This window comes from Natator depressus, chromosome 10 (genome assembly GCF_965152275.1).
Source record: "Natator depressus isolate rNatDep1 chromosome 10, rNatDep2.hap1, whole genome shotgun sequence".
NCBI lineage: Eukaryota > Metazoa > Chordata > Testudines > Cheloniidae > Natator > Natator depressus.
In genome coordinates this window covers 3,580,169-3,601,656 of record NC_134243.1, presented here as the reverse complement: position 1 = coordinate 3,601,656, position 21,488 = coordinate 3,580,169, and the positions used below count along the sequence as shown (strand labels likewise).

Here is a 21,488-nt window from a genome sequence, read left to right as displayed (position 1 = left end):
CCATGCCTCCCGGTATATCCATCTATTTTAAGAAAGAATCAGATGAGGACCTGTCAGAATCCCCCTTGTGGGCATTAGACACAAATGATCCTCTGGGTTCGGCCTGTCTGCCAGTCCCTGGTGCAGTGACACCCAGAAACGCACATACTAGTGTGGTCTCTGGAGGGCTTCGGTTTGAAGGTGGGATTTTTAAAACTCTGGGATGGGCCCTGCCCCTTGAAGGGAGTAACTAAACTTATGTGCAGACTTTCTCTAGCATTGCCCCACCAGGTGGGGGTCATTTTGAGAGGAGCTGGAGATACGTATACACAGGGGCAGCACGAGTAAAAGAGAATTGTAGGAACACGAGTCTTGTTTGTAAAATGTTTGTGCAGTGCCTAGCCCAACGGGGCTGGGGCCTGTAGACACTAGCTCAGTGCAAATAAAGAGTAGATAGCTCTAGGTAGACAGGTCTGTAATAGATTTTGTGTCACAGCCTTCAACAGTGAAACCTGGGCTCCCATTTATAAGCCCCTGCAGACTCCTTATGCAAATAAGGATGGGGAATCACTTGAAAATAGTCTCTCTCTCTGCAGTGCTTGTGGTAAAAAGCCATCTGAAGGGCCGGAGGATTTACCAACTTCCCCCCAACCCACAGTCGAGGGGAGGGTGGAGAGCTGACAGTCCATCCATACCTCGCTGAGAATTTTCCAAGAGCGAGGTCAGGCCAACCCTCCATCCCCTCAAGCCAGCGGGCTGGCTCTGACCTCCTTTACATCGCTCTACTCCATTGACATCGCTCCTGATTTGCACCCGTTTCAGTGTCCTCTGCCTGCCAGATACTGCCCCTCACGATGTGCAAAGCCTGGCTTCACTGGTATCTCTGGTCACAGGGGGGTTGTGGCAGCTTTGAGAAGGGCTGTCAGGGAGGAAATCACCAGTTAATTTCCATAGCCCTAGAGAGTGGGACCAAATGGGCAGGTTGGAAATGGAGCCTCTGAGCCCATCAAAGCAACATTTTATTTGGGGTGCGACAGCGGCACGGTTAAGGCCGAGCTGCTGCATGCGGTCACGCTTCAGACAACTGCCATCCCAGCATTCCTGGGGAGCCTCTCCAGAGTTGCAGAGCCCCCGGCTCCCACTGGATTTCAGCTGCATTTTGCTAACTTGAGGTCAGGGAAGCTGCAGCTGGAGTCGAACTTGGTTTGCTGAGAAAGTTATGGTTTTCCTGCGGGTGGTGCAACGTGCCTGCTCCTTGGGGACATCCCTTGAGAGAAGCGCTTGTGTCCTGCTGCAAAGCCTCTTCAAAGGGGATGGTCAGAATTAATCTGTCTCAACAACCTGCCCGTCTGCGTTAGTGGCTGCCAATAGATTGGTTCGGTTTGTCTGTAGGTGCCCAAGACTGGGACCGAGCTGGGGTTGGTTTCCTCTCCGGTGCGTCCATATACCTGCTGCTGAAGGAAAGTGCCTGGATTTGGGTCAGGCACCCAGGTTGAAAACAATCATTTTTCTTATTCATTCTCCTTTTGCAGTACGAATACTCCAAGTCTGTCTGTGTCACTTCTGACAAGTCTGTTGGGTTTCCTAATCGTAACAGAGAGACCTCCCTACGCTGGGAGCCGGACGTGACTTTGGAATAGCTCCTAAGATGGGTCTGTTCCCTGGGGGAAGTGATGATGAGCTCCTGCCAGGCTCTTGCCCTGCAGAGGCACATTCTGAGCAGGGCTGGACGAGTCAGCGTTTTAAGGGTTGTTTTTTGCAAATATCGCTCGGTGGCAGAGAAAGATGGAGGCCGTGTCTGCCTGCAATGCACAGTGTGGGTGAGAACACTCCCAAGGCAGTGAGAGAGGGAGCAGGGCCTAGCACTGTCTGTGGAGCCCCAATATAGATTATAAGCAGCCCATAGCTGCACAGTGCACTCTGCACCTACGGTCATCTTAACTGCCGAGGTGGTGACCCGCAGAGACTCCAAAACCCGGCGTGCAGTGCTGTGTCTTGATTTGAGCAGCCAGGCCACATGGCATGCTTGGCTCTGTAGACTCTGAGGACCCTCACCTCCATATTAAAGACATGGGCTTGTTCTACTGACAGGTTTCTAATGCATCCATTGCCAAGGCACCACCGTGCCCCTTCTTTGGGCACGGAGAGAGCGTCCCTGTTCTGTAGGACAGGGAGGAGTTCAGCGCTAGGATGTCCGTGCAGGCGTAGCATTTGGGACTAGCCATCCGACCCCTCCCATTCTTTAAAGGCAGGTGCTGAAGTTTTTGGATTCCTGGCCCATGACTTGGGGAGGAGACTCGTGATTGACACTGCTCTTCAGATGGTCACCAGGACATCACGGCTGCAGGTCTGACAAGGTCACTCCAGTCTCTTCTGTGACCAGACGCCTGAAGGTGTCCTGGGCCTGTACTTATGGAGTGTTTTCACTGACATGTCTCATTCATGCCCACTTCAGGCAGTTAAATGGACACATCTCTGCATCTTCCCCCGGTGCGACACCCCAGCAAAGGACATGCGGCTTCTGACGGGCGTGACCTTGGTTTATAGCCTTCAGTTTAATATTGTGCATTAACACCATGGACTGTGCTGTAGGGGCGGTGCTGGGGCAGGATCCCAGAGGTCAGAACTAGCAGGCTTACCAGGAATGGAAGAAAACCTTCCTGTTGTGGCCGCAAGGACCTTTATTGAGGATCAAATCTGACAGCCCTGTGTTGGCTGAAAGCTGGTGTAATGCAGACCTATTTGCTGGTGGTGCTTTGAATGCCCTCTAGTGTGTGTTCTCTAGCACACAAAGCATGTGTAATGACTTAATCCCTCCTGCGAAGAAATTTGGTACGATCTCCCCTTTGTAGATGGGGAAGCAGAGGTGTGAGAGCAATGGGCTGGTGGCTGAGAACCCAGAACCCAACTCCCAGAATGTGCTGGCAGGAACAGTCTTTCAGAGGGGCTGAAAAATCAAGGTGCTGACTGCCTTCATAAGGGTCAGTAACCCCAGTGCCTTGCTAATTTCCACTCTGAACAATTACATTCTGCCTACCTAAAGTTCTCTCTACATTACTGTGTGGGGTTGATGTACACTGCTAAACCATTGCTGTGTTCTTCCCCAGCACTGGCTGCAGTGATCTCTCTCCAGGCATTAGCTGGTAAAGTGCTTTGGATGAAAGGGGCTGCATAACTGAAAGGCTATTGTTCTTAATCAATACAATACAGAAGTGTGACAGTTACCTAGGAAAATCTTAAGTATTTGTTGGCCAGTTCCATACAAACTAATAAAATGTCAATGCAACAAAACAAGATGGGGCAAATCCCTTTGCTGTTGTAACTCTGTCTAAATCTGTTTTGTACAGAGTTCTCATCATTCTTCTGTTTTCTCTTTCAGAATAAAGTCTTAAATGTGGATGCAGTGAAGGTAAAGCTGCAGGTAAGCCCCTGACCCGCATTCGTCAGCTCTGCATGAACCTGAACTCGTCCATGTCAGCTTGTTTGCTGTGGGGCTTAGTGCTGCTAGCTATGGTACCTAGCACCCTGTAGATACCCATGGTTGATCGAGGGCTTCATGAAACCTTTCTGCACTTCCAAAAAAAAAAAAAAAAAAAGAAAAAGAAAGAACCAACACGTTGGTTTGGATTGGGTTTAGTTTTAAAGGATAGCTTGTTTAGGTTGTTTACCTTCTTTATTAATGAGCTGGATGCAGGACTAGAGAGCACACTGATCACATTTGCAGATGACACTAAGTTGGGGGTGTGGCCAGCACTTTGAGGATAGAGCTAAAATTCAGAGGGATCTTGATATATTGGAGAACTGGGCTATAGACAGCAAAATGAAATTCAACAAAGACAAATGTAAGGTCCTGCAGTGAGGGAAGAAAAACCTAATGCACAAATACAGAATGGGGGATAACTGGCTTGGCAGCAGCACTGCTGAGAAGGATCTGGGAGTTGTGGTGGAACACAGCCTCAACATGAGTCCGCAATGCGATGCTGTTGCAAAAAAAAGCAAATGCATTTTTAGGTTATATTAACAGAAGCATAGCATGCAAGTCACAGGAGGTGATATTACCACTCTACTTGGGGCTAGTTAGGCCTCTGCTGTTTAAAAAGGGATCCCCCACCTCCCCCGTCGCCATCACAGCATAGACCAGGAGACCATCAAACGTTCACAAGTACTCTGGCGGAGCAAGACATTGCAGACCTCTGAACTCATGTAATGGAGCTGAATTCAGATCTGCTCAGACTGAAGAATTCCCAGCAAGGTTGGCTTTCATATCTGTTGGGCTTTCTTAACAGGGTTCCCCAGTGTATGGTCTCCACAGGGAATCTGGAGTTTTGCAAGAGATGTAAGGAACGTACCAGAGTGCTCTCTCCCGTCTGCAAGCGACTTTCGAACATGTGCAGCAGGGTAATGAAATCAGCAATATCTAACACCAAACAAAGCATCAGCCACACGCTGAGGAGCAGCAGTTGGCGGAATATCTTTGGCAGTTGTGATTTTGCATTAGTTCCTCTCTGTGACTATTTACCTGTTTCTTTGTCTTTATAATAGCTTTAGTGGGAATTTTTTTCAGCGCTGCTGAGAGGCATCTCTGGAGACAGGCCTTTGTGCACCATTAAACAAGTACAGCATAGCTGGCCAGAGTGCAAGCTTCCCCTGCCTTCCCTGCTAATGCCCCTCAAGCCTCATTGTGAGGGGTCACTTGGGGAAGGGAGGGGAGGCTAGTCTCCGTGGTCCATTGACTGCTTGACCTCCCTGCTGGTTATTCTTCTGCTGGGGACACTGGTCTAAACCCAGCAGCTCTTTCCACATTGACGACTGAACCACCACCGGGTGAGAATAAATTCTGATTGGACGCAGCCCCAATTCAAACCAGTTACTTGGATCTTGTATATACCTGGCATTAGCCTTGATTTCAGCTGCTGATTTAATTGCACTCATGCAGACAAGGAAAGCCACAACTAAAACATCCCTACTTGAACGTGTATATTTAAAAACAAAAAGCCAGACCTTAAAACTCTACCAAAACAAGACACTCCATTGTACCCACTTCTCCCCCAGGGAGAAGATGAGCGAACAAACAACGTGTTGCTTAATACACTACTGGAAGATGCTCAGATATTATGGTGGTGAGCTTTTGGTATAAGAACCTATATAGAACAGAATAGACACCAGGGTTCCACTGGTGTAAATCATGTCTTTCCTTGTCTGCAATGGCGGTGCATTATGATGGCTGAAATCCAGGCTAATTCCTGGTGCAGACAAGACCCTTGAAGTCAAAGACTCCATGTAAAAGACACTGTTACCCAGTCCCCTGATCCATCCCGGCCCCATGATATCTCAACTCAACATCTTCAGTTCCAAAAGAATCTGAGCTGCTGTAATGCCACAAGATCTGGCTGTCTTCTGTGACCTCGGTGCTGGAAGCTAACTAACAACATTAGCTCTCCTTTTCCCCCAATAGGATTGTGTGTTTCTGTGCAAACACAACACTGCATTAAAAACTGATAAATTCAATTAGTAGGTCCCCACACATCCATCCAGCAAATGGATTTTCAATTAAGGAGGCATTGTAGGCCGTTTGTCAAAAGCCATCATTTCGGTATTCAGACATGCTGAAGAATGGTGACACGCCTCTTAAATATTTATTGCGCTTGTCACTTTTTCTATTCTTAGCCCTACAAACATCCCCCTGTTGCAAATTAATCATGTGCGAATAGATCAGACCATGAATTGTTGTTGAAATGAAACGTTAAAGTAATTTTCTCAGGAGTGCGCATTGTCACTGGATTTTATATTTATTTTCCAAAAGAATTTCTGGTTGGGTCTTAATTTTTCTCCCATCGTTGCTGAAACCCGCAATGTTCCCTCCGTCACTCTGACAGCTGGTGTTGCTCACATGTGAGCAGACTGCTGAACTCCCAGCTCTGAATCACTTCAACCTGCGGTACGTGGCCTGGCAGAACATGAAGCCATCAGGCGCTGAGTGGACCATTTTCCATGGTGCTTCTCTTGGCGGGATGGAGACATGGAACGAGTAGCTTGTGATGACAGCATGAGTGAAACAGAACCTGCCTGTGGCCAACACCTAGCAAAGAAGTAATAACAAATAGAACTAACTGGCTCGATTTGCAAAGGCTTTGTGGTGTAATTGCATATACAACCCCTTGGCTGGGCCAGCTCACAGGTGGGCTGAAAGGAAAGAGATTCTGATCACTAAGCACAAAGAGCAAATCTCTGAAAAGGTGGCTTCCATACTATTATGGGTTGGGTGTGACCACAGCCCTTCATTGAATAGAGTGGTAAGACACAATGAAGTTACCCGGTAGCTGAAACAATAACAACCTCCACCGCGTACGCCGGCCCATGTCACCACCCACAGCAAGGCACTTGGGCAAAGGGGGTTCACTGGCTATTCTTTTGTGAAGGTGCATGTGTCTGAGAAAGCATCAGAAAGACCAGAGAAGCTGGGAGATAAGGGGCAGAAAAGCCAAGAGCAGTCACGCTGGGAGTGTGGCCCTGAAAAAAGCCGGGAGAGCGCTTTTGGGCAGAGTGTTGTCTGAAAGAGGCTGGGAGCGATGAGCAAAGACATGACCTCCTGTTGCTTGATTCCTGCTGGGTTCAAAGAAACAGGACTTTAAATCAGGTGCTTCTTTGATGCAATCCTGTTTCTTTACAAAGACTGTGCAGTCATAATTTCTAACTGGACCAACCCACAGGACCCCAACATTTTTGGCTAACCACTTGAGTCAAAAGGGGTAACTTTATAGTAGAATTAAAACAATAATTAGCAGTCCAATTAGAAGCTGCCATCTTGATAGCACACTGGTGCAGGGATGATTTGGGGACTGCAAGTCCCTTTCAACGTGTGACTAAGCAGGAGGCTTCCAAAATCCTCATTCCATTGCTTCTCTGGAGTCCTTGGATCAGCTCTAGCTAGCCCCTCTCCCTTCATTCATTTTAAACTTAAAATAAATGAAACATCTTTAAAAGGAAAACAAAGGAGCCCAGTGTATCCTCCCAGCTCCCAGAGCAGCCTGGGCTGGTTTGAGCAGCTTGCATTGTGTCTGATGGTGCCCTTTCTTTGCCCTTTTCAGATCTGGGACACCGCAGGGCAGGAGAGGTTCCGCAGCGTCACTCACGCCTATTACCGAGATGCCCATGGTAAGAGCTTCTCTGCGCTCCCTTTTTCTAGGGGGGCCAAATAGAGTTTAAAGGGACAGTGTTAAGGGCCCCCGGGATCATGGATCCACACAGAGCGTCATGCTCCTGGCAGGTCCCTGTTGCTGCTGTTTGAGTTTGTGCTCCTTGCTCGGGCTGGGCAGTGAGTCTAGACAGCTCTGTGTTAGCGTCACTTTCCCCTCCTGGTTTCTGTGCCCCAGCCTGCTGCTGGTGTGTCTGGGGCACAGCTAAGGTGACCAGATAGCAAGTGTGAAAAACTGGGGACGGGAAGGGGGGGGGTAATCGACACCTATATAAGACAAAACCCCAAATATCAGGACTGTCCCTATAAAACCAGGACATCTGGTCATCCTAGGCACAGCATGGCAGGAAGGGAGTCCATCATTTAAAAAAAAAATTTCCCAGGGAGATTTAAAATTATCTCCTCTATATTGTCCAGCTCCTCAGTGAGTGAGCAAATGTCACCCCTCCCACACCACGCTATTTTACGGAGCTGTTATTGAAAGTGGACGCTGTTAGCGCCTGAAAACACCCTTCATTCCTAGCATTAGTACCAGAAATGCAGGTGATTTTTAAATGGAAAGAATTTTAAAAGATTAAATTGATTCATTTTCGGCCTCATCCTGCCTCTGTTGGAGTCAGCGAGGAAATCCACGGTGCAGGCTCAAGCCCTGTCTGCCCTTCTCCTGGGGCAAGGAACATAGACTGGTTAGTTTCACATTTAAGATCCTCTGCTGGTGGAAATTGGCAAGGCTCTGTTGAAGGCTGTCAGGAGGAACTGACCCTTTAAGGGAGCTGGGCTCATTCTCACTTGTGCCAGGTTTAGCTTACTCCTCATGTGAAGGGAATGATTGGTCCTTGGAAAGACTCCAGTGCAGCCCCCATGCAAGATTTTGTCTTTCACGCTCAGAACCCACCCTTTATCAGTGGGGCTATGCCCCAACCTGAGTGGGTGTTTAACAGCTGTGGGCAGGCTGGTGGAACAATTTGTAGAGTTGGGGTGCTGAAAGCCATTGAACAGAACAGTAAACCCCATATATGAGGGAAGCCAGGCATTCAGCTGCCATTATTCCTTCAAGCCACCCCCCTAGATCCTGCCTGTGGGTCTCAGAAGCCAGATCTCGTACCATTTTGTAGTGATGAAATCTCTGCAGTAACGAACGGCCAATAGAGACAGAGCTGGAAGGAGCTCTAATGATTTGGTATGCTCTCCCTTTGAGAGTTTCCTCTGCCAGAGCATCCCCAGCCCTCCGTTAAGCCATCTCCAGGCCGACCTCTTCTCTTCCGGTTCTGCCCAGGGAGCTCCAGTCAAAGTGAACGGGAGCGCCATAGATCTGTCAAGGGAAGATGAGACACTGGTGTGTCCCGCCTGGGAAATGGTTACTGAACAGCAGGTTCTTGTAGCTCCAAGTGAAATGAGCTGTAATAATGACAACAGACATTTATGCAGCTCCTTTCCTTGGGGACAGCTCAAGAGTGCTTGACAAACGGTATATGCAGGAATCTTCGGGGCGGCTGGGGAGAACGCAGCTGTTGCTCAACATTTCAGGGAAGAAATGAAGGAGAATCCCAGGTCTTCGCGGAGGGATCTAAGACAGGAAAATGGAATCACCCAAGTGGGAATTTGGGCAGTACCCTGGGCTCTCTTGTCAGAGGATGTCTAAAAAAAAATCGTATTTTTCACATACACCATCTCAGGCAGAATATTGGTTTGAAATGTTTCAGTGTTTCACAGGAAAATTTCAAAATGAAACAACTTTTGTCACTAAGAAATTTTGAAAAAATTGAAAATTTGACGTTTTCCTTTTTCTTCCCAGTTCTTGTTTTCTTCGGTTGCCAGTGAATGCAATTCAGGGAGTGATGGGTAGTATTTTCTTCACCCCTTTTTCCTTTTCTTTTCTTTTTCCACTCTGTAACATTTCCAAAGATGGAGAAATCTTTGAAAAATCCGACTGGAAAATGGGAAAAGGGAGGGGAGGAGGAAAGCCCTAGCTATCGCCAGCGCTCATTGTATTGCACTGAAAGGTGAAAAACGAAAAAACGGAGAGGAGAAAACAAAAGCCTAAAACTTCCAAAGTCTTTGTTTTTTAAAAAAATTTCAATTCCAAACTATGTTTAATTTCAAAGTTTCGCTTTGAAATCTCTCTCTCTCTCTCAAAAAAAAAAAAAAAAAAAGGCTGATTTTTTTCAACGAAACCTCATTTTTCCATGGGAAAACTTTGACCACCTCTAACCACAAATAGTTAAGCCCTGAGCTGTGTGCAGAAGGTAAGAGGCCGAGCCCCCAAGAGTGCTCTGCTGGGGAACGGCTCAGTACCAACTTGAGGCAAAGATTCATAGGTTCTAAAGCCAGAAGGGACCATTATGATCCTCTAATCTGACCTCTTGGGTAGCACAGGCCAGAGAACTGCCCCAAAGTAATTCCTACAGCAAATCTGTTCGAAAACTCCAATCTTGGTTTCAAAATTGTCGGTGATCAAGACTCCACCATGACCTTGGGTAAATTGTTCCAGTGGTTAATTATTCTCACTGTTAAAAATTTAGGCCTTATTTCCCGTCTGAATTTGTGTATCTTCAGCTTGCAGTCTTTAGATCATGTCCTTTCCCTGCTAGACTGCAGAGCCCATTGTTAAATATGTGTTCCCTGTGTAGGTATTTATAGATTGTGATCAAATCACCCCTTAACCTTCTCTTTGTTAAACTAGAACAATTGAGCCCCTGGAGTCTATCACTATAAGACATGTTTTCTAATTATTCTCATGACTCTTCTCTGAATCCTCTCCAATTCATCGACCTCCTTCTTGAATTGTGGGCACCAGAACTGGACACAGGATTCCAGCAGCAGTCGCACCAGTGCCAAATGCAGAAGCAAAATAACTGCTCTGCTCCTACTCGAGATTCCCACGTTCGCTCTTTTGGCCACGACATTGCACTGGGGGCCCTTGTTCAGCTGATTCTCCACCACAACCCCCAAATCTTTCATGTACTGAGCCACCAACGCTGTTTCTTACGGGTCCTGCTGTTTTCCTTGCAGGTCTTCCGCCCACATTCTGAACACGGCTGACTGCTTGGATTTGAGAGAGCAGACAAGTTCACATCCCCAAGCCAGTGCACCTGCAGGCTGTGTGCGTAGTGTTATCTCAGTGCTTCTGACTGTTAGGTGGTATCTCAGGCGTGCTTTCTTTGGAGGAAAAGCCAGCTGGCTTTAAGTGCATTGATCACCGCAAACTGGAACTCTTCCTTTGCAACCCAGTGATATCTACAGATGCTTTCCTTCTGTGAAATGAAGATTAACCTTCCCCCACTGAGCAACCCGTCTGACTTCTAAACAGTCCACATTTAGTCAGCGCCTTTATCCTGTTCGACAGAATGAGAGTACTCTTGGGAGATGGTCGCATACTCATGTGCAGAGGGCCCCATGCTGGTGAAAGGCCAAGGATTGCATGTAGCAAATAGGAGGCCTGCAAAGATCATGGTGCATTGCAAGGAACATGCCAAGCTAATATCCCGAGCATCCTCCTTGCCTTGGCATATCATGTACCCGTGGCTCTAGTGCTTTGTTGGCATGCGGGTGGTCTTTTCTTGGCAAAAGTCCCCATCAGCCTATGTCTTGAGTAAGGATTTGGCTTTTGGGTGTCACTATTTCACTGTGAATGATTCCAAGTGCAGCCGGGTAGGGGATAATGTTATAATTGCTTTGCTCTGATGATAGCCCGTGTGTTAGGAGAACCTTTGCTCTTACTTGGTGTGAAATTCGGAATCGTGAGTTAGTGACTTACACGGGTTTTTATTCATTTATTCCGATCTGCTGTAGCTATTGTGTTCAGTCACAGAAATAAAGCATAGACTTTTAGAGGAACTGGGACGTAAAGCTTTGGCTCCCTGAACAGTCTCAAGCCAATATTAGATGTACCCATGAACAATGCTGGAGAAAGGAAGGCAGCTCACCGTCCTTTCAGAGAATTGATTTCTTTGGTAAGACACGGTGTCCTTTGTACATCGGTCATGTTGTACTTGGTCACTTTGTAGGTTAGTTCTAGGGGATGCTTCCCAGCAGGTTACCAGCCCTGTGGTCAGTATCTCAACCAAACCCCTGCACCCAAGCGGTTCTGGACTTTGCGGAAGTTAGGATCTTCATCCAGACTTTGTGGCCCCAGTGTATCGACCTATCTGCAGCATCTGTAGATGGGGTAGGGCAGGGGCAGCAAGGGACCGACTGGCTGGCGACTAGCCCTAGAGCTAACCTTCTCGTACATCCCCTTGTTTGGGTGTCAGGGAGGGCTGGGGGAATTGGGGGCAGGAGGGGAGTGATGGAGAGGCAGGGTTTGAGTTTCACTTTTCAGGGGGCTGGGGGGAGTTTTCTTGTTCCTCTCTGAGAGGGAATGGAGCAGCGCACCCCAATAGAGAACAGGGACGGGGGAGTGTCAGGGCGGGTCCCCCTGCCCCCGGCTGACCGCTGATTTTTTTTTTTTTATCTGCGAGGCTGATGTTAAAATTCAAAAGCAAGTGGAACTCTGGAGGTTGCGTTTTAATTTCATATTTGTTTAAGACATAATATGTGACTAAGCCAGGCACTCGGAACACGCTCTGCAGGGAGGGGCGTGGAGTTACCTGAAAGGCCTCGATGCTGCGTCAGCCAAAGCTCTCCTGCCTGAAATGGGAGTTGGAGCAGGCCTCTAGGGCTTGTGAAGGTTGCTGAATTGAGACCCCTGGCAGCTGAATTCTCTGCCTGCAGATGCAGCAGCAGCGTAAGACCCCCCCACACACACACTGCACTGCCCTTGTACCCCCACGTGACCCTGGAGGGGGCCCCATCCGAGAGGACAATCTCCATCTCCAAAGTTGGTCCATGGCACTTCTTGCTGAGTCCCCCTTCAAGGGACCAGTTGTTGCCAATTGTAATGTGCAAACATAAGCCACTGAACAGCCATTAGCTCGGGGTAGGTTTTGGTCATTCACCGCCGACCTGGCCAGGATTCAAACCAGTGTTTAGCCATTAAAGGCTCACTGTCGCATTCTCATTCTCCCCGGTCATCCAGTCCTCTGTCGTCTTTGGCACACTGAGGTACCAAGCCCCCGGACATATAGCATGTGCGCTCTGACTGGTGCATTGCGCTGGAGCAGGCTTGTCCATTTGGGGTCTCCCCCAGGGGGTTGTAGTAGTTTGGCCTCTGCTATTTTTTCCCTTGTGTTGTGCATTCTTCCAGTTTTTTCACGTGATACACAAAAGAGGGAGATGGCCCTTCTGCCCCCAGCCTGAGCTGTTCCTGTAAGAGTCTCCCTGAGCGACAGAGGAGCATCATGGGAAGAGGTTACTGACCAGGCGAGAGAGGCACTTGTGTAAACCACTGTGATAATGCGCAGGACACTCGGCTCCTGAACGAGAAGCCTGGGAAGTTCCCGTTCTCGCCCTGTGTCATTTACAACTGAATAATACCTATAGAAAGGGCCTGATTCTCATTCACACGAAGGCCCCTTGGCCCCCGTCGGGCAGTCATGAAGGAGTACATGTGAGAATCAGGCCCAAGGTGGTGTAGACCAGTCTGTGAAGGCGCTATGCAGATGTGTCATCTCTGTTCATCGTCCTTGCCAAGATTTTGGTCATTTCTTAGAATCATAGAATCATAGACTATCAGGGGTGGAAGGGACCTCAGGAGGTCATCTAGTCCAACCCCCTGCTCAAAGCAGGACCAGTCCCCAGTTAAATCATTAATTCTTTCTGGACTCTGACTTTCCTGGATCGTAGGCACATTCCTGTGCCCAGCACAATGGGGCCTCGGGTGCTACTTTATTGTCAATGACAATTACCTAAAATTGCCAGTTGCTTTCCCAGTCCCCAGCTGCCTCCCCCAACAGCGAGAAGGGAGCTTGCATCCTGCACCTGGGGTGTTAATGTCTCCTTAAAAGGACTGGCTGCATCTTCAGTGTCTCCCCCAGGCAGTGCTGTGGCAGGGAGAGTTCAGAATACTGCTCGTCCTGGCACTTGCTGCTGGGTCTCTCAGGCTCTCTGGAGACTGGTGCAATTCCCATGCAAGTTTTGCATAGCTGAGAAGGTTCCTACTAAATTTACAAAAAGAAAGCTGTTTTATGGAGGGTGCCTTCATGATTTCCTAACCCACTGTGAGAGATACTAATGATTTCAGTAAAACACGTACTAAAAGCACAAAGCTTTTGCCTCTTTGCATGCACCTAAGAATGTAAAAATGGCCACACTGGGTCAGATCAATGGTCCGTCTAGCCCAGTGTCCTGTCTTCTGACAGTGGCCAGTGCCAGATGCTTCAGAAGGAATGAAGAGAACAGGGCAATTATTGAGTGTCCCATCGCCTGTTGTCCAGTCCCAGTTTGTGGCAGCTGGAGGTTTAGGGACACCCAGAGCATCCCTGACCATCTTGGCTAATAGCCATTGTTGGACCTGTCCTCCATGAACTTCTCTAATTCTTTTTTGAACCCAGTTATACTTTTGGCCTTTACAACATCTCCTGGCAACGACTTCCAGATTGACTGTGTGTGGTGTGAGGAAGTACTTCCTTGTGTTTGTTTTAAACCTGCTGCCTTATTTCATTGGGTGACCCCGGTTCTTGTGTTATGTGAAGGGGTAAATAACACTTCCTTCTTTTGTTTTCTCCACGCCGGTGATAATTTTACAGACCTCTGCCATATCCCCCCTTAGTTGTTTGTTTTCTAAGCTGAAAAGTCCCAGTCTTATTAATCTCTCCTCACATGGAAGCTGTTCCATTCCCCAATCATTTTTCTTGCTGTTCTCTTTACTTTTTCCAATTCTAATATATATATATATATATATTTAGCTGGAGTGACCAGAACTGCCCACAGTATTAAATGCGTGGGCATACTATGGATTTGTATAGTGGCATTATGATATTTTATGTCTTCTTCTCTCTCCCTTTCTTAATGGTTCCCAACATTCTGGTCGCTCTTTTGCTGATCTGCTTGTTGAACAGAAGTTTTCAGAGAGCTAGCCATGATGACTCCAAGATCTTTGTTGAGTGATAACAGCTAACTTTAGACCCATTATTTTGCATGTACAGTTGGGCTTGTGTTTTCTACTGTGCACTACTTTGCATTTCTCAGCATTCAGTTTCATCAACCTGAAAACATCTTGCTGTAAAAAGCAAAACAAACAAACAAACCCCCTGTGACCATTCAGCAAGCAATTCCCTGCATTAACTGTGTCTTTTCCTCTCTCCACAGCTTTGTTACTGCTGTACGATGTTACAAATAGAGCATCGTTTGACAACATCCAAGTAAGTTGGACACGGTCAGGTCCCATGTGGAATGTGATGAGAATTTAAGGCAAATACTTTGTGTTTCTTGAGTTGTTGTACGCAGGTTGGTCGGTTGGTGTTGATGGCATCCTAGAATTGTTTTTCAGTGTTTATAAGATCCTATTGGCCGGTCGGTTCTGCCTCACCTTAAGAGCAGGGTTGGTGAAGCAGGTCCCGTAAACCAGGATAACTCTCACCTCCCTGCAGCTCACACTAAGCTCTTCAGTCCAAACCTTTCTGAAGTCTGATTCATTATTTTCAGCAGTTGTTATTTTGGCTGCCGCCTCAGCCTTTCAGGGCTCCCATCTGGCGTGGCAGGGCAAAGTCTGGAATACCCGGGCACAGGCGGCTATCGTGCTAATTCTGGCCAGACATGAAGTAGGAAGTTCTGGCGGTCTCACAAGACCCTGTTTTGGCAAGATCTGTAGCCTGATTTTGCAGACCCAAGAGACTTCAAGAATTAGAAGACGCTTGAGCATCAGCTCGAGTTTTGCATGCTCCTCTGTACTGCCAAGCCTTTTGATGCCTTCCTGCTATCTGTGAGCGACTGACTCGGGCTTTAGTTCTGAGCAAGTGCTTGTTATGCTCTCTGCACTCTTGTTCTCGGATTGCATTCCAGAGGCAAGTGCACTTACAGAATAAATTACTGTGAACAATTAGGACCTTGCGAAACACGGAGATTTCTGTGTAACGCTATGTAGCTTGAAAAAGAAATAATCACAGTCTGGTTACCAGGAGATTGATTCTGTTGACACCAAAGACTCACGAGAGTATTGACACTTGCTGCTGGGTAATGGGAGCAGCAGGGGAGAATGTCTTCCATTCAGATACAGGAGTCTGATGAGAAGGGGTGTGTATATATAGCGATCTCCCTAAGAACACTGCATGCCTCTTCTCCTGAGAACAGGCCCTTGCAATCGACCCAAGTAAATTGCGTGGTGATACAGTACTGGGTATGAAGATCCACATCCCCTAATCCTGCTCATTACTGCCCTATTGTCGATCCCTCCTGCAATTATTATTACTGATATTACTGTAGCACCTAGGAGCCCTAGTCACGGACCAGGTGAGGCTCCCATTTTACAAACACACAACAGAAAGACAGTCCCTGCACAAAGAACTTCCAATCTAAGTGTAAGACACAAGATACCAGATGGAGGCAAACCGACCAACAAGGGAGCACACAGAAACAATGAGGCAATATTGGTCAGCCCAACAGCCGGCGGTCTCAGCCCACCGCTGGCCTGACAATTGTCAAATTTTTTTGTTGCCATCACAGCAGAAGAGATTTGAAGGAGGACAGTGGGGTGGCTTTGCAGATGTGGAGGGAGAGCTCCTCCCAAGCATGAGGGCAAGGCTGGGAGAAAACTTGAAGGTGGTGGTTTGAAAATGTAACAAGTGGTATCTTAATTACAAAAGGAACTAAACATGGGGCAGCAGCTTTCTGAGCTGGCACTGGGAAGTGGGTTGCTGTGAATTATTTTATATCAGCAGTGGAAATCCTGCATTTTCAAATGCACATTCTGTTACCTTTCACTAAAGGGTACAAGAAACCGTCGGGGCAGAGTGCGAAACGCTGTGCTCGTGAAAAGAGGACCTGTTTTGCATTTGTGATACAGTACAGAAAATCTCAGATGTTGGGTGGATTCATCTGTCACTACAAGTATTTCAGTCCCCTGTGTTATGCTCACACACCGGGTGGGGAGTGGGGGAGATGCACAGACACACTTCACCCCTTGCTGTAATGTAGATGAACTGCTCTACGTTACACTGCCGTAGCCTGTCTTTTGTGTTCATGATGGATCTTTCTGATTAGAGCATTTTCAAGTCCACTTAGTTTTTGGCCTCCTCTGTGAGAACTGTTTAAAAAGCCCATAAAGCATCCCCCACTATCCCCCTGACTGCTGAAACTAGAACTGGTTCCGTTTCTTCTGCAGCAGAGCATGACGCGAGGCGGGGAGGGCTCTGAGTTACCACAGAGAATTCTTTCTGGCTGGTGGGTCTGGCCCACATGCTCAGGGTTTAACTGATCACCATATTTGGGGTCAGGAAGGAATTTTCCCCCAGGTCACATTGGCTGAGACTGTGTGGGATTTTTGCCTTCCTCTGCAGCATGGGGCACAGGTCGCTTGCAGGTTTGAACTAGTGTAAATGACAGATTCTCTGTAACTTGAAGTCTTTAAACCATGATTTGAGGATGTCAGTAACTCAGCCAGAGGTAAGGGGCCTATTACAGCAGTGAGTGGGTGAGGTTCTGTGGCCTGCAATGTGCAGGAGGTCAAACTAGATGATCACGACGGTGCCTTCTGGCCTTAAAGCCTCTGAGTCTCTGCTCCTCGTTGGCCAGGCGGTGGAATTTTGGCTTGGTGAAATTGAGACGCTGCTTGGAAGAAGCACTGGGAAGTAGCGACCGTGGTGGCATCTGATTCCTGTCTCTCGCTTCCCTGACGGGTCGTGTCCTCCATGATCTGCAGCGTTGGACGGACGCTCCAAGCGGGCTGACGGCAAAACAGTGTAGAATCCCAATTGAGCAAACTCAGTCTCCCAGGCCTTTTCATTTACAATCACTGAGTTTAGCACGTCACATTAAAGGCCAGGAGTATCCAAAGTTCACATAATATTGAGGTGCTTGGCTCCTGGTGATGTTACTACCTTTATCCAATCACCTTGCACCTCCTGAGACTGTAAGGAGACGACAGAGGATTAAAGTAGGTCTTGCTCTTACCCCTTCCCCATCTTCCCTGCGCCAAGAGAGGGCTGTATGCAGCCAAGGGCCCGAGCTGTAGAGTTCTGACTGCAATTCCCCCATCGCACACAGCAACTACACCGCACCGCGTATTTTCTCCTTTACAAAGGCCCATCCAGCCCATATCCTGTCTTCTGACAGTGGTCAGTGCCAGGTGCCCCAGAGGGCATGAACAGAACAGGTCATCATCAAGTGATCCACCTTGCTCAGGGCATATCCTGACATCTCCGGGTTAGGCCCTGGGTGAATTCCAGGCTTGACTTGATGGTGACTCAGTTTGTTTCCATCATGTAACGAGGCTGAGTGAACGGGCAGCCGGCACCCTTTGGGATGAGAAAGCCCTGCTGCGTGTCTGTGAGGTTGCCACCTGGTGGCTGCATGAGCATGTATAGATTGGGCCAAAGCATCCCAGCTTGTTGCTAGAACTCCCCACACGAGCGTGAGTTTAACCCTGCCTCCATCCCCTCAGTACCAGCAAGGCTCCCCAGGTGCCTCTGACAGTCTGGCAGGTCCAGGAATATCTTTGCATGCTGTTAAACTGCAGGAGCCGAGCTCCAGCCTCCCCCCCAGGGGTCATGCAGCTGGTATGTTCTCTCTCTCCCATTGCTCCTCAGGGATTTCATGCTGCAGAATTTGTCCCCTCTTGATGCAGGGTCCGTTGCCTGGCCCTTGCCAAGAAAGGTGCTATGATATCCAAGCGTGGTGGCACCAAACCCTGCGTTGTGTGGGAGAGGCACCTGTGTTTGGAGCCCTCCTTGCAGAGCAGGGTTTGTTGTTTATAGGGACCATCTAGGGCTCAGTCGGGCAAAGGGAACTGTGTAGATGGACCCATTGCCAAACCTGGGGCCCAGCCCTGCCCCCCCACCCCGAGCAGTTGTGCCAGGCTCAGAAGTGCTTCTGCTCAGAGGGAGGCTGGCCAGTGGGGACCCTGCCCCGGGATATTCTGAGGTGCCTATGTGTCTCTACAGCTCTGTCCTGCTCCCCGCACCGGCACAGCATGGCCATGACCTGTGGTTCTGTGCCCAGTGAGCATCTGCTGAAACCAGGGCCAGCGTTAGACTCACTGGGGCCCAGGGCAGAAAGCCGAAGGCCGAACCCTGCTGCCTGGGGCTGAAGCCTGAGCCCCACAGAGCACCTTAGCTTTGTGGGGCCCAATGTGGCATGGGGTCCCAGGCAGTTGCCCTGCTTGCTAACTCCTAACGCTGGCTGAAACTGGGCCCACAGTGGGTGTACATGGCCTGAGTGCTCAGGTAGCCTGGGCACAAGGTGGGTTGGGAGAGGAGGGTGCCATTTCTCCCGTCCTGGGCCTAGTCCCTGTGGCCGAGCTCTTTGCAGGCCCCTAGAGGGGAGAGGTTCCCAGGATGGCTCTCGGTCACGCAGCTGTACTTGCAAAGCCCTGGGATGCAGGGAGGGAGGTTTGCAGGAAGGGGGAGTGAGAGGCCCCCAAAGAGCGGCTGTTAGGCAATCCGGGAAAGTGCCACGGGGTGGGGGCAGCAGTTTAGCAGAGAAGTAAATGCAAAGCTAAATAGAGGAGCTTTGGGTCTGTAATTCCAGGGGGCTGGGGGAGTGATTTGCTTTGGAAGTAAGCGTCCTCTCTCCCACGCAGACCTTGTGCTGGCTCCATGCCGGGGGAGCCGCGACTCGGTCTGAACGAGCCCTGGGGTTCCTTCCTGGGGAAATGGAAATCACTAATTAGTCCCCCTTTACCCTCTCCCTGCCCCCATTATGGCCAAGAAGCCAGGAACCGAACAGGCTCTGGAGACTGAGCTCCTGTCTCTGCAGATCAGGGCTGGGCTGGGGACAGAGAGGGAAAACCTGCTCCCTGCTGCTGCCCTTGCTGTACCTGCTGGGTCAGCAAAAGGCTCCCGGCTCCAGGGAGGTCAGTCCTGCCCCTTTCCCCGAGCTCCCCTGTGTGCTGATGTCTCTAGCAGGAGCAGGGGGAGATGAGATGAAAGCAGAAGGGAAAAGTCTGAGAACAGGCTGCCGGCAGGGCAGGCTGTAACCAGGCCCCACTTGAAAGCTTTCCGCGAGGCCTTTCAACTCCAGAGATGAGGAGGTTTCCCCTGCACTTGGCATCTGGAGCCCTGAGCGGCGCACAGAGCACATGGTATCGCTTCAGGCTGTGTCAAAGGGGAGCCGGGGCAGCGCGAGGGCTTGGCCGTCGCTGTGCACTCACACGAGGGACAGGGAGGTCTCCAGGTGCAGCAGTCGGACCAGCAGGTCATCCTGCCTCCAGCCCGTTCCCCCGGGGTGCGGGAGCTGCTCTGGGGAGAGAATTCAAAGCTGAGCTCCCTGGCTCAGTTCGCAGCCCTGGGGTGGTTCCAAGCCAGCCCCGTTGGCGCACGCCCAGCTCACCCCGCTGTGCCAGGCCAGCTAGAGAGGCAGGAGTGCTCAGCTGGGCTTGCTGTCTTGTGGATGTTCCCGGCAGGGGTGTGGGACTGAGCGGTGCTGCGTTCTCCCCTGCCGTGGGTTCAGTCACCGCTGTTGTTCGGCGTTGCCTGCCATGCCGTCAGAGTCGACCAGACGAGAGAGGGCCGGTGTGCGTCTCCGGCCCCTGGCTTTGCCGGGCTTATCCGCGGGCGGCTCCTGGGGGCATTAAATACCCTGGAAAATCTGCGGACACTTGCTCCCCTGGAAGTGGCTCCCTCTGACACTGCTCCGTGTGCCTGCTCCCTGCTCAGTCCCCACAGCCTGCACCTCGTTAACAGCGAATGGCAGTGGTCTTTAAACATCCAGGTTCCTGGTCTGTTTGGCACGCTGGGGCTCCTGCTGCAGGTTAAGACTAGCCTGGCTCAGCCCCATATTCATAACTCCCGATGCTGCCCCAGCCCCCTGCTCCACTGCACTGAGTGGCCCCTGGAGCCAGGGCTCATGGGGGTGCTGTGGGTCAGTCATTCCTGTGACTAATGCACACAGATTTCAGGCTTCTTGTCCCTGGCGACTCCCGCTCAGCATGGAACCATGAGGAAAAACAATGCAAGGCAGCCAGATCCATCCCTGGGGGAACTTGGTTGAACCCAGTGGCATTTGTCCGGGGATGGAATCAGCCCAGATAGTTTAAAAGACAAAGGACAGGGCTGTGCTGTGACAGGCTCTCAGAGCCCGCAGCCCGGAGGGTGCCAAAGCGTGCCCCCTCCCTGGAGCGCTGGTTGAACAGAGTACAGTGAGCATATGGATCACCCCATCCCCCATCATGATCCCTCCGCAGGGCATGAACCCCAGACCTTCAGCACCAAAGCACAGCCTCTGCCATTTGAGCTTAGGAAGTAACTCCATTGGCAGGGAGCGGTAGTTGGCTGTTATCCTCTGAAGCCAGGATGCACATTTTGAGTGTTACTCTCACAGACACACGCCCAAATGGGACCAGCTCTGCTGACTAGCAAGGAGAGACAACAGGGCCACAGTCTCATTCCTTCTCTGCCCTCTTAGGGGCTGGCGCTCACAGCCCCAGACTTGAGCAGAAGGTGGGGCTGGACAGGTGATAGGTCTAGCAGCTAGACCCTAAATGGGTGCTGGGTTGGGCACAATCTCACCCACCATAGGAGAGCTCCTCTGAAATGACACTGCCTTTCCCCACCTCCCTCGGTCCTACTGGGCCCTGAGGCCCGGCGGTGCAGCTGACGAAGTGCTGGCATTTCATGATGAAAATATTTTGGCACCATGTGGCTATGCTGTTTGTTAGTAACTTTCGATGCTTGTCAAAGGGGCTGTTAATTACGGCTCTCTCCCTATTAACATAAACATATAAAATAGTCATCTGCTGACTTAAATATTTGTCCACTCCAGAATGAAAATATAATGACTGAATAGCATCTCTGAGAGGCTCTTTTGCTGGTTGGTTGGCTGTCCTTGCCTTTCCTACGTATTAACTTTAAATGTCACGGCCGTACTTCCCTGCCATTCTTCCACTCTGGGCTGACTGTGCAATGCTCGTGCTTTTGGGTAGCGAATATAAATGGATGGTGCCCACATCCTGGGCCAACAACACTGGGAAAGGCAGATCTTTGCCATTCATACCTTTTGAGTGTCTCAGTGAGTTCCTTTCTCTAGAATGCCCATACCCGCTCCTAAAACACGTATCTGGGATCATTGCGTCATCTGGCCGTGAAGGAGTTAAAGATAGAAGGTTTCTTTTTCCTTTTTTCTTTTTAAAGAACACGGTCAAGATGAAAATCATGCCAAAGAAAAAGTGCCTCCCGACCCTGGACCCCCCCCCATTCCTAGAACCGCCTTTGCTTGTTAAAACGGCCAAAAGTTTAAACCTCCCATTTTCCTCCCATTTTCCCCAGCTAACGCAGGCCGGTTC

General features: G+C 49.6%; 1 protein-coding gene across 1 annotated transcript in view; it reads left to right on the top strand.

Moving 5' to 3' along the window:
- The window catches only part of RAB26 (RAB26, member RAS oncogene family), a 210,423-nt gene that overhangs the window by 140,698 nt on the left and 48,237 nt on the right, over positions 1-21,488 (top strand). Inside the window, exons 3-5 of the mRNA XM_074965011.1 lie at positions 3,359-3,400; positions 7,068-7,134; positions 14,363-14,415. Coding sequence (XP_074821112.1) covers positions 3,359-3,400; positions 7,068-7,134; positions 14,363-14,415 — 162 coding nt within the window. The remainder of the gene's footprint in view (positions 1-3,358; positions 3,401-7,067; positions 7,135-14,362; positions 14,416-21,488) is intronic.